The 18972-nt window shown below is 39.7% G+C and overlaps 1 protein-coding gene across 3 annotated transcripts in view; it reads left to right on the top strand.

Moving 5' to 3' along the window:
• The window catches only part of nfic (nuclear factor I/C), a 194643-nt gene that overhangs the window by 162102 nt on the left and 13569 nt on the right, over positions 1-18972 (top strand). For 2 of the 3 annotated variants that reach the window (XM_072681322.1, XM_072681321.1), the window contains 2 exons: positions 1479-1638; positions 5160-5245. In XM_072681322.1, the coding sequence (XP_072537423.1) occupies positions 1479-1638; positions 5160-5245 (246 nt within the window). The remainder of the gene's footprint in view (positions 1-1478; positions 1639-5159; positions 5246-18972) is intronic. The other variant, XM_072681323.1, reaches the window with a different exon arrangement.

The following is an 18972-nucleotide window of genomic DNA, read 5'->3' as shown; positions in this document are numbered from 1 at the left end:
TCCAGAAATGCATGTGTACAGCTGTCCATTAGGGGGAACTCAAAGCGTGATTTGTATTTGTGGCAGTGGAGTAAAAGTCAGTTACACTCCCCATAAAACAATTTTATCATGTAAATAAATCTTTTTTTAAATATTTATTTAATATTTATAAAATAATCATAAAATAATAGAAAAAATACATGAATTAACATAAATGTAACAAAAATTGCACTTTATTGACTGGAATAATATAAAACATATGTGCCACTACAGTAAAGTAATTTATATATATATATATATATATATATATATATATATATATATATATATATATATGTATATATATTTTATATTATATGTATATATATATATATATATATATATATATATATATATATATATATATTATGTATGAAGATTATTATATATGTTTTTTAAAAAGAGCTGATCCAACTTTTGTGGGAGTAACTGTCTCTACTGTCCAGGGAAGAGGAAGGCTTTCTGCTAGATTTTGGAGAAGCATTGCTGTGAGGGTTTGATTGCTTTCACCACCCCACCTCATCATCTTTCCCAACTCCCCAATTCACCCCCCCAAAAGAGTACTAGATGGAGCACCACCACCACCATCATTCCACAGTTCTTCCACTGCTCCACAGCTCAACACCAGGGAATTTCTAGCCCTCTGGCCAACGCCTGCCGTTCATGTTTATCTGCTCTGGAAAATCCAAGCTTTGTTTGTGTGCGTTTTCACATCTGTGTCAGTAATGCATTCATTAGAAGGGGTGTCCACAAACATTTGGACATATAGTACACTGGTACACTGTGAGACATGTGGCAAACTCAGGTTATCATGATAGAGGCCTTTTAACCCCTTAGAAGCTATAAGTAACATCAATGTCATAGGTCCCATAATAGAGCCCTGTTGGACTCCACGAGATATGCTGAAACGAATGGCTAATAATTAATTAATAATCATTTCTGCATTAGTATTAATAACTGAATATTAAGTCTGTGGTTTAAGGGGTTACACCATGAATGCTTTTTAGTGACATCTGCTCAGTGTTTTCTTTTTTGGAGGAGGGGGGCACATGTAATTGGGGGGCATGGCGGTAACCTTATTTTAGACAGTGCCAGTGAAGGTAACTCGTTTGTAATTGCTTACCAGGAAATTTTACTTTACCAGATAACTTTGATTAATCACATATAGATATTAGTTTATCTGTTTATTGATCATATTTTTCCCCCATAAATCATGTTAGATCAGTGTGTTTGTAATGTATTGGAATCTAAATTCCACTGATAGGATATCCAGATCCCTCTCACGTAGCCCTAGAAACCTGCAGTAAATAGAGTCAGTAGCAAATAGATCTCGAGAGAACGAGCAGGGCGAGAGAGAGTAGGTTATAGAGAGAGAGCGGGAGAGTGAGAGAGAGCAGTGAATTGTGTTTGTACATGCCGTGGAGCTCCTGGCTGACTGTTGCTCTCTCTTTCTCCTGCAGCTGAATGGCAGTGGTCAGGTGAAGGTCCCCCCTCACTACATCTCCTCTCAGATGCTGGCCCCCCCGCCTCCCCCGGCCCTGCCCCGTCTGACGCTGCCCCCCGACTCCAAATCCAGCACCACCTCTGCAGATGCAGCCTCCAGCTCGCCCACCTCCCCCAGTAAGTGGGTCACTATGGTACCCGGTCATCTGTCCTTCAGCCCGTCCTTCAGTCTGCCCGTCCTTCAGTCTGCCCGTCTGTCTATCCGTCCCATCCCTGCCCTGGCCAGCTGATTAGGGCTTTGGCTGAGAGGTAGTCGTTAGTCAGTCTCGGCGGTTCTTACTTCAGAGGCCGCTGAAGACCCCCATAATGATGCCATTTAGGACACTGCAAATGTACCCATAGAAACCATGCAGTGGTGTCCTGTAACCTCTTGTTGATCAAAGTGAGATGCAGAAGTTAGGAGCACTTTGGACCAAACTAAGTTGAGTTAACTCCAAAAATGCTTAGTAATCAGGTTGGGCTGAATCTCCACGTATTGTAGCATTGCACACACTGCCGCTATAGTCACTGGGAGAGGCAGCATCCCAGCGCAAGAATGCTGATCACCATCAGTTCTTGCCTTCGCATTGGGTAGGAATAGCCGGACAGTGTGTTCCCACTTTGAGAAACCTGATAAATGATGGTGCATTGTCTTTGGCCGCTGAGGCTTATAAGCAGCCGTGCTCTTTAGATGACGCGGCAGTGGGCCGTAGAGGCCCTTGTCCATTAATCATGCTAATTTCATTAAGAATTGCTGAGGGGAGCTCAGCTTGCGTTGGGCCCGGGCCGTGCCGCCGCAGCAGCAGCTATGATCAATCCTCTGGTGTGTGGTCTCCTCATCTCACCCAAATACGATTAGACCGTCTGCCTGCTCGTTCAGCCGAGACGCTGCTTAATAGTTATGGATTCCCGATGTGCTCAGTTTGATGTGAATGAATGCGTAGGTTCTAGCCTGTCCTTTTACTTTTCTTTTTTTTTTTTTACAGATCTGTGAATAAAAGGAACGCCTGAGAGTTCAGATTTAATGATCAGTCAAACCGTTTTAGCAGAGCTGTGTTAGTGCGGGATTCCCTGCGAGAGGCACGGATAAACACCGCTGCCTTTTTAATTACTCGGCTCGCTCAGCCGGCTCAGATTAGAAGACATTACGGCATGTTTTCATTAGCGAGGCGCTGGATTTGTATAACGAGATATTGTTACACGGGGAGAAAGCAAGCATGCGGGTGCTTAGATTCTCACCGCTAACTCCTCGCGAAATACAGTGTGAAGGGCTTTAATCACTGGGCCGGATACCTACCTTACGTTCATCCCCAATCAAATACTGATTTCCTATTGTTTTGTTAAAATCACTGGATTCATTAATTAGGAATTTAGTGCCGTTGTTGTTGTTCTGTTCTGTTCGCATATCAGCGCTGAGTATGTTATTCCACAGCGCCCCCTGGAGCAGAAAGGGTTTAGTGTCTTGCTCAAGTCTTTCCCAACAGCCAACAGTGGCAGCTTAGCTGATGTGGGTATTGACCTCACAACCCTGTGATCAATAACTCAGCACTCTAACCACTGAGCCATCACTGCCTCTCTCAGTCTAGACGTATAGATACTATAAGGCTAGTTTTAATTAAGGCCCGTTTAAATTAAGTAACGCGAAGAATTATGCTTTCTTATTGGGTTGCACTGGTTGCAGTACTGGGTTTGGGCCCATTTTGGCTACTAATTGATTCCAGTGATACTTTTGAATCCAGCATCTAATTGCTGGCACGCAAAACCTTGTGTCTTCATTTTTTTCCTAATTTTTGATTTTTGGACAGAATGAGAATCAGGCAGTTGTTTTTACATCAAATACTTTGTAATTTCATGATTAACGGACTAATAGAAACACTCCTTTTTGCTCTTTTGGAGATGCAGGGTTTTTGCGTGACTGTGACGATATATATGCTGCTCTAATTGTTATTGAACTACCTTGTGGAAATACCTTGTTGATAATCAGTAGTGTTAGGGTTTGGGGGAGTGATTAAGGGATGAGGTTAAGGTTAGGGTTAGGATTTAGAGTTGAATGAAGGATAAGGTTAGGGTTAGGTTTAAGTTTCAGGGTTGATTGAAGGATAAGGTTAGGTTAGGGTTAAGTTTAAGGTTTGATTGAAGGATAAGGTTAGGTTAGGGTTAGGTTTAAGGTTTGATTGAAGGATAAGGTTAGGTTAGGGTTAAGTTTAAGGTTTGATTGAAGGATAAGGTTAGGTTAGGGTTAGGTTTAAGGTTTGATTGAAGGATAAGGTTAGGGTTAGGTTTAAGGGTTGATTGAAGGTTAAGGTTAGGGTTAAGTTTAAGGTTTGATTGAAGGATAAGGTTAAGGTTAGGGTTAGGTTTAAGGCTTGATTGAAGGATAAGGTCAGGTTAGGGTTAGGTTTAAGGGTTGATTGAAGGATAAGGTTAGGTTAGGGTTAGGTTTAAGGGTTGATTGAAGGATAAGGTTAGGTTAAGGTTAGGTTTAAGGGTTGACTGAAGGATAAGGTTAGGGTTAAGGATTGATTGAATGATAAGGTTAGGGTTAGGATTTAGGTTTGATTGAAGGATAAGGTTAGGTTAGGTTTAAGGGTTGATTGAAGGATAAGGTTAGGTTTAAGGGTTGATTGAAGGATAAGGATAGGTTTAAGGGTTGACTGAAGGATAAGGTTAGGGTTAAGTTTAAGGTTTGATTGAAGGATAAGGTTAAGGTTAGGGTTAAGTTTAAGGGTTGATTGAAAGAAAAGGTTAAGGTTAGGGTTAGGTTTAAGGGTTGACTGAAGGATAAGGTTAGGGTTAGGGTTAAGTCTAAGAGTTGACTGAAGGATAAGGTTAGGTTAGGATAGGGTTAGTGTTAGGATTTTTGACATATAGAACGTTTATTAGTGCTCTCACTTTTGCACATTATTGCATCTGGGGAATGACTGGGTGTGGCTTTTATATTCAGTGAAAATGTCAAATTTAGTACAGTAAGGTGAATTAGGCTACTCTACACAGTGTCCTTCATATCTTGCCAGTATTTCAGGATGAAAAGGCCAATAGTAATTGTTAGATAAATACATAAATAAATCTTTTTAGGTTGATTTCCATTGAAAGTTAAGAAGATAATGAGCTTTCTTAAGAGTTTTTTCATCCGGTAGACATGAGGTAACGGCTGCTACATCCAGATTGTGCACCATGTATCTCTTCATATTCCTTATTCACTCTGTATTTAACATCTTCTGCACTATGTAGGTGTAAAATCCAGTTTTATGGCTTAATGTGCTGTACAGAGAGAGGGCGTCACTTGAGAAATAGCCTGTGTGCCTGTACTCCTCTCATTTAAAGGCTCAGTATTACTCAGACCATGATTTTCTATATGCAGAACACGCTGCTGATTCTAGCAATACCATAGCAATACCATTTCCATCTTCAGGTTTATGTGAATTCTGCATTATTGAATTATTAAAAATAATAAATACATTCTGGAGAAGCTGCTCTGATGTTTTGTCTACTCCTATTACTACACGGAAATACACTGCTTGGGTCAAATTTCAGCAAATAATACAAATGTGATGAGACAAATGTGTCTCACCTCAGACTAGGAAGATTACGTCCATTTTTACACAGCTTAGACGATGCTGACCACTGTCCTGATAAACATCTCTCTCTGTCTCTCTCAGCATACTCTGCTCCCGGGACACCACCTGCCAACCGCTCCTTCGTAGGAATTGCCTCTCGTGACCCTGCTAGTCTGTATCAGGCTCAGGTACTGAAGCATCGCACACCATCACACACCTGCTGTTGTAGCTACAGCTACAGCTGCCAGTCCAGCCTCAGCTTTTCACACCTGTCCTTTTTTTAATCCAAATACCAATTAATCCTGGATCTTCTACAGGTTTCTGTACAGGAGCAGCAGTTTACACTTATTTTATACTCCTGAAAACCAACCAGATTGAATCTGTGTTTGTTGTAGGAGACACAGAGGGAAATCTGTCACGTGCTAGATGTATAAATATCCAGCAAAAAAACAACTTTTAAAAATGTACAGTTCAGGTTTTCTGGAATCACTTTATGATATCATATATGATCTACCTCATATATGCTCACCTGACTTTCAGGGAACCTTCAGCAGAATCTGTATTAAATGGAACTGAGTTCTAAACTGAATGTGAAAGATTGTCTGTTGAATGTAAACCTGCACTTAATTCCAACCTTAACCCTAATCTTCAATCAGCCCTAAACCTAACCCTAAAACCTAACCTTACCCTAATCTTCAATCAATCCTAAACCTAACCCTAAAACCTAACCTTAACCCTAATCTTCAATCAATCCTAAACCTAACCCTAAAACCTAACCTTAACCCTAATCTTCAATCAACCCTAAACCTAACCCTAAAACCTAACCTTAACCCTAATCTTCAATCAACCCTAAACCTAACCCTAACCTTAATCGTCAATCAACTCTAACACCTGGTGTTTTAGGGTTGATTGAAGGGTAATGTTAGAGTTAGGTTTTAAAGTTGATTAAGGGATAAGAGCAGAGTTAGGTTTTAGGGTTGCTTGATGGTTAGGGTTAGGTTTTAGGGTTGCTTGATGGTTAGGGTTAGGTTTTAGGGTTGATTGAAGGATGAGGTTAGGTTTAGGGTTGATTGAAGGATAGGGTTAGGTTTAGGGTTGATTGAAGTATGAGGTTAGGTTTAGGGTTGATTGAAGGATGAGGTTAGGTTTTAGGGTTGCTTGATGGTTAGGGTTAGGTTTTAGGGTTGCTTGATGGTTAGGGTTAGGTTTTAGGGTTGATTGAAGGATAGGGTTAGGTTTAGGGTTGATTGAAGGATAGGGTTAGGTTTTAGGGTTAAAGGGTAATGTTAGAGTTAGGTTTTAAAGTTGATTAAGGGATAAGAGCAGAGTTAGGTTTTAGGGTTGATTAATGGTTAGGGTTAGGTTTTAGGGTTGATTGATCCTGTAAATATAAAACAGCAGTATCAGCAGGGTTGATTGAAGGTTGATTGATGGTTAGGTTTTAGGGTTGATTGATGGTTAGGTTTTAGGGTTGATTGATGGTTAGGGTTTAGGGTTGATTGATGGTTAGGGTTTAGGGTTTATTGAAGGTAAGGGTTAGGGTTAGGTTTTAGGGTTGATTGATCCTGTAAATGTAAAGCACCAGTATCAGCAGCTGTTTTAGAGAATGAATGAACTAAAGGAAATATTAACATTCAGATAAGAACGTTAACGGGTTTAACCTCCTGAGTCCCAGGACTTAAGTGGCCCAAATGCACACACTAAAAACGTTGTATATTATACATTAAAAGAATGTTAATTATTCATCACATTTTTCTGAATTTCAGAACTACGGCCAGTGTAAGGCAGTGTTTGGGTGAATTTTCCTCTCATGTTGAGCTCCCGGCTCTGCTACAGCAGTCTGGCCTTGTGTTTGAGGCGCTGTAGCTACACCTCTGTGTTCAATTATGGATCAGAGGAGTGGAGTCTCTCTCTCCGGTGCACACACCCTCCACCTTCACACATCAAACAGCCCTGGAGTGGAGAGGAAGCCACACATAGTTTTCTCCTCTCAGTTAAAACGCATTCATAAAACGCTGCCTAAGGGAGTGGAGCACTAGAACTCAAGACCTATTGATTCTTTTGAAGCTTTAGTTTTCGACTGAGAACGTCGACTTCTGGAGGTTTTCATCTGCTTGCTCAGGTTCTGTATAATCTCTGTGCTTAAAACCACTTAAAACCTGGGAGAGCATGACTGTTACTACTGAACAGCTCCTGCCCGAAGGGCTTTTACCGTTCTCTGTGTTAGAGGACTCTGGGCTGAGTAGATGAGCGCATAGTGCAAAATGTGCCCTAATGCAACTGGTCTCTTTCTCTTTATTATGATTTCTTATCATAATAATAATTCAGTTATTATTTACAGTATTAATAATAATAGCTCACTTAGTAATAGCTTATTCAATAATAACATACAGGTAGCTTTAAATATAATAAACAGTACACAAAAGTTATTTTTATATATTATAATATTATTAATGATATTAACATTATTAGAGGGGTATACTGGATATTAATGTTATTAGAGCTTCATTCTGGATATTAATTATATTAAAGCTTCATACTGGATATTAATGCTATTAAAGCTTCATACTGGATATTAATGATATTAGAGCTTCATACTGGATATTAATGTTATTAGAACTTAATTCTGGATATTAATGATATTAAAGCTTCATACTGGATATTAATGATATTAGAGCTGCATACTGGATATTAATGTTATTAGAACTTAATTCTGGATATTAATGATATTAAAGCTTCATTCTGGATATTAATGTTATTAGAGCTTCATACTGGATATCAATGTTATTAGAACTTCATTCTGGATGTTAATGTTATTAGAGCTTCATACTGGGTATTAATGTTATTAGAACATCATTCATTCACAGTTTATATTTATTATCTGAAACCTGTAAAGGTCAACAGGTTGAGCAGATTAGAGCCAGTTCCAGGTCTGTGATCTGATCCTGAGAGCAGAGACTGTGTGATTCTGTTGGTAGATAGTCTTTCAACACGTCTTTGAGGCTTGTGTCTCTGCCTAGCCTCCGTGTCGCCTGTCATGGATAAAGAGTTACACAAAGCACTGCTGCTAATTTATGTCTTTACACGTGACAAAACTGTCAACACTGAAATGAACATGAAATCATAATTAAACATCTCCTCTGCTTACAAACAGATGTGGTGTGAATCAGAAAGAACCTGCGGTTTTAACCCAGTTTCTCCATTTGTTTCTTAATTCATATAAAACTGAAACATGATTTAAATGCGTTCCAGACTGAATTCTTTATCTGCAGTAAGACTACAAATAAAACACTGCTTTGATTTACCTGATTCAGATATTGCTCACAAATGCAGCATCACACCAAGCCTTTCAGTTGAACTATATTGCAACAACATATATGCACTATGTTGTATGCAGTATATGTGCAGTATATACGCAGTATATGTACAGTATATATATACTAAATGTGCAGTGTATTTGCAAGATATATACAGTATATAAACAGTACATGTGCAGTATATGTACAGTAAATGTACAGTATATATGCAGTATATAGATACGGTAAATGTGCAGTATATGTGTAGTATATATGCATTATATATACAATATATACAGTAAATGTGTAGTATATATACAGTAAATATACAGTGTATATACAGTAAATGTACAGTATATATGCAGTATATATACATTAAATGTGCAGTATATGTGCAGTATATATACAGTATATGTGCAGTATATAGATACAGTAAATGTGCAGTATATGTACAGTATATATGCCGTATATGTGCAGTATATAGATACGGTAAATGTGCAGTGTATATGCAGTAAATGTACAGTATATATGCAGTATTTATACAGTAAATGTGCAGTATATATGCAGTAAATGTGCAGTATATATACAGTAAATGTGCAGTATATGTGCAGTATATGCACAGTATATGTGCAGTATGTAGATACAGTAAATGTGCAGTATATGTACAGTATATATGCCGTATATGTGCAGTATATAGATACGGTAAATGTACAGGATATATGCAGTATTTATACAGTAAATGTGCAGTATATATGCAGTATATATACATTAAATGTGCAGTATATGTGCAGTATATAGATACGGTAAATGTACAGGATATATGCAGTATTTATACAGTAAATGTACAGTATATATGCAGTATATATACATTAAATGTGCAGTATATGTGCAGTATATATACAGTATATGTGCAGTATATAGATACAGTAAATGTGCAGTATATGTACAGTATATATGCCGTATATGTGCAGTATATAGATACGGTAAATGTGCAGTGTATATGCAGTAAATGTACAGTATATATGCAGTATTTATACAGTAAATGTGCAGTATATATGCAGTAAATGTGCAGTATATATACAGTAAATGTGCAGTATATGTGCAGTATATATACAGTATATGTGCAGTATATAGATACAGTAAATGTGCAGTATATGTACAGTATATATGCCGTATATGTGCAGTATATAGATACGGTAAATGTGCAGTGTATATGCAGTAAATGTACAGTATATATGCAGTATTTATACAGTAAATGTGCAGTATATATGCAGTAAATGTGCAGTATATATACAGTAAATGTGCAGTATATGTGCAGTATATGCACAGTATATGTGCAGTATGTAGATACAGTAAATGTGCAGTATATGTACAGTATATATGCCGTATATGTGCAGTATATAGATACAGTAAATGTGCAGTAGACAGTATTTACAGTATATATACAGTATATGTGCAGTATATATGCACAGACATTCTGGCATGGTTGCTCCTATATCTTCTCCTGATTTGTAGGAGGTTGTACAGTGTGGTATATTGTGGTGTTCGTTTAATTCCTTTGATTGAGGTGAATTCAGAACCGTGTGTTTTGCAGTGTATCAGCAGTGCAGTGAGTATGAGGTCAGTAAGTGTGGAGGCTCAGTGTGTGTTCAGTGCTGGATCGGGGGGTTTTAGCCACATGCTGCTGCTGCTGCTGCTGCTGCATTGCAGTGCTCTCTGCTCTATAAAAAGTGCACCTCAGTGAGGCATGGGGTAGTGGAGTGTGTGTGTGTGTGTGTGTGTGTGTGTGTGTATGTGTGTGTGTGTGTGTGTGGAATATATAAGCTGGAACTTCACCAGTACATTGCAGGTGTGTATACTGTCACAGAACTTGACACACTCTGTCCAGACGCTTGTCGAAAGGCAGGTTTAGTTGCTGTGGTCAGCTCGGGGTGGGCAGGGGAGCGAGGGATGAGAAAGGGGCGGCCGAGGGAAGTTAAAGGGAGGATAAAACGCTTGCCCCTTCCGGGATGGTCACGTCCAGAGCAGTCTGGTTGTTAAGGGAAACCAGACATGACGTAATGGTAAGATGAACTTGAGCTTGAGAACAGGGAATAAAAGTCCACCAGGCCAAGCTATTTCATGCCGCTCGTACCCGCCTGATGGAGGGGCTGGGGGAGAGCGCAGAGTGCTGTCTGCATCAGCAGGGATTGATTATTCAGGCCTGAGTTGGAAATAAGCTCTTGTATGTCGTCTTTTTCTTTTCTGTTAGCCGTTCACTGCCCTCTCACTCAGGTCGCTCACTGTTGCAGTGGCTGTACTAGGACGTCCCATGTTGGAATAAAGCCAACGAAGACACCTGATGGATCCCGGCCCAATGGATATTCTCCATGTCATTCGAATATTCGATTTTGTTAATAAATTGGATGTTGATTTTTCCGGAGACATGCAAACTGAAACATTTACAGTCAGGTCCATAAGGTATGTGGACAGAGGCACAATTTTGTTAGGTTACAAATCTTACAAAAGTAAGCATAGCACATCATCTGTCAAACATGGTGGAGGCACTGTTATGGCATGGGCATGTATGGCTGCCAAAGGAACTGGGCCACTGGTGTTTACTGATAGCAGTAACCTAGCATCACTGTAGGAACTGCCTATCAACACCCTAGCAAGCATCTAGTAGCACTACTTTACAACACTGTGCAACCACATAACATACCATAGCAACCACCTTACAACAACATAGCAATGACCTAGCATCACTGTAGGAACTACCTGTCAATACCCTAGCAACCATTTAGTAGTACTATTTCGCAACACTATGCAACCACATAGCATACCATAGCAACCACCTTGCCACAACATAGCAGTAATCTAGTATCACTGTAGGAAGTACCAATCAACACCCTAGCAAAACCCTAGCAACCATCTAGTAGCACTATTTTGCAACACAGAGCAACCACATAACATACCATAGCAACCACCCTGCAACAACATAGCAATAACCTAGCATCACTGTAGGAAGTACCTATCAACACCCTAGCAACCATCTAGTAACACTATTTTGCAACACGGTGCAACCACATAACATACCATAGCAACCACCCTGCAACAACAATGCCAGGTATTTCAGCCCTGCCTTCAGACGCCCCCGAAGCGTTTAATTAGAGGGGAAGACTGTCGTTTGTTAGGCCCTCGTGGCCTAATACCCCCCCCCCTTCCTGCGCCGTGACCACACCCATGTCTCAGCTGGGTGTTTTCTTAACTTCGACCACCTGTCACCGAGACAAAGCCTTCAGCTTTTACAGCAAACTAAATATTTCGTTCGGAGTCGAAGGCCTGACCGCAGTTAATCTCCACTGGCCGCCCTGCCGGACAAGCGCGGTGCGAGAGGCTGTTTTGGTGGGGGGGGGGCAGCGCCTTTGATGCAAATAACACGGATCTCTTTAGCAGCTGGCATGCGCTGGAAGTTCCAGAATAAACGGTGGGCATGAGGCCATAAAGGGAGATAGAGGGGAGTCATTTGACTCCAGATTTTATCCATAGCACATCATTTTGCTTTAATGCGCGGCAGTAAATTCACCTCCCTCTGTTTTCCAAAGAGAGGTTCTGCACGTTGCAAAATAATGGAATGGGCAGTAAAAACCGGAAGAGCTTTCAAGTCCAAGATACATACAGTTCCCAAAGTAGTGCTGAAAGTAATAAAGGAACCGTTGCTCTGAGAAGACAAGCGTACAGATGTTGCAGCAGCTGTTTTTAACCATACACTGTAAGACATGTCTGGGTGAACTCAACTCAGTTCAGTCTGAAGTTCTCCTGACTCACATTTCTTACTCCTGCATCTCAGTTTGATCAACAGTCCACACTGAGCTGAGCCTCAAAATCATCAGCAAATGAGCTGCAGCTGAAACTGATTCAATACTGTGGACGATATTTAGTCTGTGGCTCCGCCCCCTCAGTCTGTTTACTGTTTATTCCCATCTGCAGGTTGGAACTCCCTATTGCAACACCATAGCAACCACCTAGCACTATAACTGCCATCTAGTAGCACTATATAGCAAAAATTTAGCAACACCCTAGCAACCACCTGGCAGCACATAGCACCCACTTAGCGACACAGTAGCAACCACGTGGCAGCACCATTGTAACTATTTAGCAACATCTTAGCGACCACCTAGTAGCAATATAGCCTCTATTTAGCAAAATCATATCAACAGCCTGGAATACCTTGGCAGCCACCTTGCAACACCAGAGCAACCACTGTAGGAACGATCTAGAAACACCCTAGCAAAACCCCAGCAATCACCTACTAGTTTTATAGCAACCATTTCCCAAGAACGCAGCAACCACATGGCATACATAGCAGCTACCTTGCAACACCAGAGCAACCACCTGGCATCACTGTAGGAATGACCTAGAAACCACCTACTAGCTTTATGGCAACCATTTCCCAACACCAAGCAACCACATGGCATACATGGCAGCCACCTTGCCATACCAGAGCAACCATCTAGCATCATTGTAGTACCTACCAAGCAAAACCCTAGCAACCACCTAGTAGCACTATAGCAAACATTTAGCAACACCAAAGCAACTACCTAGCAGCATATAGCAACCACATGGCAACACCATTGTAACCATTTAGCAACATTTTAGCGACCACTTAGTGGCAATATAGCATCTATTTAGCAACCGTCACCTTGCATCACTGTAGGAACTACCTAGCAACCACCTACTAGCACTGTAGCAACCATTTCCCAACATCGGAGCAACCGCATGGCATACATAGCAGCCACCTTGCAATACCAGCGCAACCATCTAGCATGACTGTAGGAACTACCTAGATACACCCTAATAAGATCCTAGCAACCACCTACTACCACCATAGCAATCATTTCTCTACACCGCAGCAACCACATGGCACCTTGCAATACCAGCACAACCACCTGGCATTACTGTAGGAACTACCTAGCTAAACCCCAGCAACCCCCCATAGCAAACATGTATCAACACCATAGCAACCATCTAGCAGCACATAGCAACCATTTAGCCACATTTTAGCTACCACCTAGTAGCAATATAGCATGTATTTAGCAAAATCATATCAACAACCTGAAATACCATAGCAGCCACCTGGCATCACTGTAGAAACTACCTATCAACACCCTAGCAAGATCCTAGCAACCACCTACTAACACTATTGCAATCATTCCCCAACACCGCAGGCACAACCACATGGCATACCAGAGCAACCACCTAGCATCACTGTAGAAACTACCTAGCAGTAGTACACAACTAACACCCAATAAACCAAATGGGGTACCACAGCTGCAACCTAGCAACATCATAGCAACCACCTGGGATACAGTAGCAACATCTAGCAAGGCTTTAGGAACCACAAAGCAACCACTTAGTAACCCCATAGTGACCACCTAGGATACCTAGCAACCATGATGATGAGAATAATTCAAAGTAGGATATTTATGTTTATGTTTTTGGAAGATCTGCTCGTGTACCACGTAAACCACGTAAACCACGTATACCACGTAAACCCCCACCCAGCGATGCCAGCGTCAGACTCGGCTTGGCTTCTTGAGTACGGGAAACGTGTGCATCCGTGTCTTAGCCAAGCTATCGCTTAAAGCCTTACCAATTCATAAGTGCGACAGTGAGGGTCAGGCTGCTCCCCCTTGAGGAAGGTGGGGTTTCAGAGGGATGGGAAATGCTGCTGCTGCTGCTGCTGATTTGGAAACTTTCAGTAATATCCAATTCAGTCGACTTTGCAGTTGTTGCGAAGCAGGAAAAACTCCTCAGTGATCCATCTTACACCAAACGGCTTTGGCTCCCGGTTCTCTGTCTGTTCGTTGCTCCCTCACCATCCATTTTCCAACAGAAGAATCCCTTAAACAAATACGTGTGCCGTGTGCTTCAGTGAGGTAGAGGCCGTGCGAGGAAGGATTTGTCCTGTAAGCAGACTGGAGAACTGAACATGATGGGATGGAAGTGGAACAGGGTGGACGCACAGCAAGCCAGTTTGGCCTAAAAAAGCTGAAAATGCCACCATCAGTTTTAACTAGTGAAGCTCAAATTAAAATCTCTAATGTCGTTTTTTTGCGAGTAGACATTTACATTCCAGATATCAGTTATGAATTTTTATTAGTAACAATATCCACACATCAGTTTAATTCAGACTAGTCATATGTTACCTTTGATTTACATGGAATCTTAAAATATCTCATGTATCATCACAGTTTTACTAGTCAAATTACATTTTTGTAGTTTTAAGTGATTGTAGATATCTGTAATTGAAGTTTTTTTTTTTACTATATATTTTATATATATATATTTTATATATTTTATATTTATATATTTTATTTGTAATTACGATATCTACACTTATAGCAAGCCCTTTTAGCCTAAAATGACACCAGTGATACAGTGTAAAAACTTTACACTGTTTTGTTTTTTACTTGTAAAAACTCCAAATTAAAGATTTTAATATCTGTAATTCAGAAATCTGTCTGATCAAAATGTAATTTTTGTTATTAATTATAATTGAATTGATTGAAATTAAAATTGATTTTTCATTTTAATTCAGGATGTTTAAAGCAATGAGTTGAGTAACATCATTTAAAATGCCCTAAAAGGTGTTTTGACTCTTCAAAAAGTAATTGGACAGGTACGAGCTGTCTGAGTTGTCTTTCTGAATAGACCAGATGTGATTGTTAGCTGTAGGTCTTTTAACATTTACCTGTGGAAAGTCAGACGAAAGCCATTCAGTGCTGCCATTGGACACGTGCTATTTTTAGATATCGTCGATGTAGTCTGCACTGGTACAATGTGCCGTTTCAGATCTCTAAAATAAATATGTATATATATATATATATACATACAGTTCAGGTTTTGACTAGTCATAATAATAGTACTGATATCTTAAACTTTTGAGTATTTACTAGTCAGAATGACAGTGCTGATATCTGGAGTTACAATTTTGGATGACATATCCGTAATGTAATTTTGACCAGTCATATGTTAACATTGATTTACATGTGAGAGAGTTTCTCTCTTATGCATATAATTATAGTTTTACTAGTAAAAATTCTAATTAAAGATTACATTAAGAATATTAAGGTAATGTAACTAGTTATTTCTGACCAAATTAAAGATATATACAATTATTTTTATGTTTTTAGGTAAAAGCTGTGACTCCAGCAGTAATTCTGTAATTCTGACTAGTAAAAACTTGAATGTTTAATTTATTATGTATTTTAAAGTTATATATAAGAGAGAGAGAGAGAGAGAGAGAGAGTGAAATTCCATGTAAATCAATGTTAACATATGACTGGTCATTAAGGATATGTCATCCTGGATAGTGACTAGTTATTTGTTAGACAATTAAAGATATATACAATTATTTTACAAATAAAAAGTGTAACACTCTGGACTAGTAAATACTTAAAAGTTTAAGATATCAATACTATATATATATATATATATATATATATTATCCGTACTATATCCATTGTATGTAAGATAGAGAGTGAAATTACATGTAAATCAGTGTATCAATGTTAACATATGACTGGTCAAAATTACATTAAGGTTATATCATCCTGGTAATATGACTAGTTATTTCTAGTAAAAATGTCATAGTTGATATCTAAAATTAATTATATTATATTAATTAGTAATTATATTTATAAATAACGATGAAATAAGGATTAAAATAATGATTTAAAATAATTTTATATAACATATTTGCATATTTAACATATTTGACCGTCTGGTAATGTGACAAGTTATTTCTAGTAAAAATATCATAATTCAAATCTAAAATAATAATTTCTACTAGTAAAAAAGTGCATCAGATATCCTGCATTTTATTTGATTTTGTTCTATAAATGTCATTTTTTATTTGAATGTTTTTAGTAAACATTGAGTCACTGCTGTTGTACATTAGACGTACGCTACATCTCCAACTCCAGCTCTTTCTTCTGGAATCAAGAATAATAAAAGGAACTGTATCCCCCTCTGCTGCACCTTCAGCCTCTCCTCTGGAACTCTACTCTCCTGCAAATACTTGCAGAAGATTTAGATGTTGGAACATTGCTGTGAGGATTTGGTGGGCTGTGTGTGCTGAGGAGTGAGCAGTGTCCAGCCGAACAGAAGCAGGACCTTGTATGTAAAACCCACCGTCAAAAGACAAGCAGGAGGCACTGCTGTATTCCTGTCAGTGCCAGAGACTCCCTGGTGCAGACGTACAGCTCCCTCTGCTGGTCACTGACTGAACTGGATGGCTGCTTTGCTGTAGAGCTGAGCGATGGTCCTCCTAACCTCCAGAACCATTAAACGGACGTTGTGTTGGTGTCAGTGCAGAGAACTTAGGATTTGAGGTGGTGGATGATCTTGTTCTTATTTACGCCGTAGGTCAAAAGTTTGGGGTCAATTTTAGTTTAAAACATTGGGATCAGTATTTAGTTTAAAGGTTTCAGTGTTAAGTTCAAAAGTTTGGGGTCAATATTTTAAATGATAAAATAAAACCCATTTGGTTGCTAATAAATGTGTAAAACATGTCTAATCGGCTTACTTTACAGGGGTTTGTAGATCATTAGTTCAAAACAGAGAATCTGAAAGCTGGAATAAGGAAATGTTAGATGTTAGAGTCCAGAATGATGATTCATAAAGCTGTAAAACAATTTATAATATTTTCTATTTGAATTTTATATCATAATTTTATTTAATAATTTATTTTATAATTATGTAATAAAACTAACATCCTGAATAAAGTTTTCAAATTTAAATGAGATGGAAAAAATAAGGGACAGATGTGGGCTCTGAGTGGTCTAGTGGACTAAGACTCTGCCACTATGATCCAAGGGTCGTATCCCAGGTCACGCTGCTTGCCATCAGCAGCCGGAGTCAGAGGGAGCACAGTCGGCCTTGCTCTCTCAGGGGTGGGCTGATGACACTTCCCCCTCCCCACAGCTCTCCTAGTGTGATGTAGGCCAGCACAGGCGTCTGTTAGCTGTTGTATCGGAGCTGGGGAGCCTCGCCTTCCTCTGGCCACACTGGTCATCAGTGGCATTTGGAAAAGAGGCGATGGCTGACTTCAGAAGTGCTGGCCTTCTGCACCCTCCTGGTGTTGGTAGCATTGCTAGTAACAGGGGGAGGTGAACAGGGGTTGGGGAATTTCTCTTACCAACTGGGTAAAGATGAAATTAATTAATGAAATTAATTTAAAAGCCAGATTCACATTATGTAAAAAATTGAGATATGTGTTTTTTTATATATATAATAATTATAATATAAAAAATTATGCAGTTTTGATACAGACTGGAGCCAAGCCACAAGCTACAGTGTGGAGAGGAGGTCCTTTCTGCTCCGTTGTGGACATTGAGAGGACAGTCCGCTCCATTGCTGTGTCCATGAAACTAATGCAGAATAGTCCAGCCTACAGTCTAAAGGTCACGAAAGGTCGAGTTGTTCTTTACGTTCATACATTTCTATATGTTACTATCATGGTTCTCTGTGGAACCAAAAGTGGTTCTTTTCTCCTCCATATGGCCTCTAGCCAGCTCCAGCTCTTTCTCAGGGCTGATCCTCGGCTGTGTTCTTGCTTGTCTCCTAATCTTCAGAGCTCCTAACTGTTCCACACACAGTGTGCATCTTCAGTCAGTAATGCTCAGCTCTCAGCGCTCACGCCGGAGCGATCAGCCAGATGTTTGTAACCTCTGAGGCGCCCGGAGCCCGGGAGCTCTTGTTTCCTTTTTTTTAAACTTTATTAAATCAGTGCAATTGAGTGTAGTTAAAGACGTCTGCTGGAGCGCTGTTAAGTTACTTAGACCTCAGTGGAAAACGCCAAACTGGGGACTTGGGGGCTGCGAACGGCTGCTGTTTTTTAAAGCTTGTCAAATTTTAAAAAGGCTTCGGTGGTGTGCGAGCGAAAGCCAAAATCCTATTATGTTTTTTAAAAGCTTTGGTCCGGGGCCCGCCGGGCCGCCTCACGCTGGCGCTCGCTGCGCTCTTTAGGCCGCATTATGCTTAATAGCCTCGTTCCTCTCCGAAGCCTGACTGTTATCTGCAGCGCTCGGAGCCCACTGGGGCAGGAGACACTGATTGCTGCGTGTTTGGAAAGCATAAGTCATTACGCTGTGTTCTGGCTGCCGGGTCGCTGTGGTTTCGCATTATTTAGGGCCTTGACACACATCCGAGAGTGCGTACACACCGTTCCACACACACACACACACACACACACACACACACACACATGTTCATTCTCCAATAGGCACTGACTGATATCAATACATCTGTGGCTGATATTGATATTAAGGGATTGATGTAAAATATATATATATATTTTTTTTTTTGTTAATCAGCTGATGTCATTTTTTTTATTCATATTTTACATTTTTACATTTTTTTATTCATATTTTACATTTTATACTGCTGAGTTTAAGTTTTGATACAATCAAAAGTTTGGACACCCCGGTCAAAATGTCATTTGCTGAGAATAGCTAAGTGAATAGAAGATCCACTGATCTCTAGAAGTCTTAATGTTAAATATGAAACATTTTTAGCATTTTAAGCAAAATGAGTGTGAGATTGCTGTTTTGTACAATCTTAGAGTTAAAAAGTTT

This window comes from Salminus brasiliensis, chromosome 6 (assembly GCF_030463535.1).
Source record: "Salminus brasiliensis chromosome 6, fSalBra1.hap2, whole genome shotgun sequence".
Lineage (NCBI taxonomy): Eukaryota > Metazoa > Chordata > Actinopteri > Characiformes > Bryconidae > Salminus > Salminus brasiliensis.
This window is presented reverse-complemented; position numbering and strand designations above follow the sequence as displayed.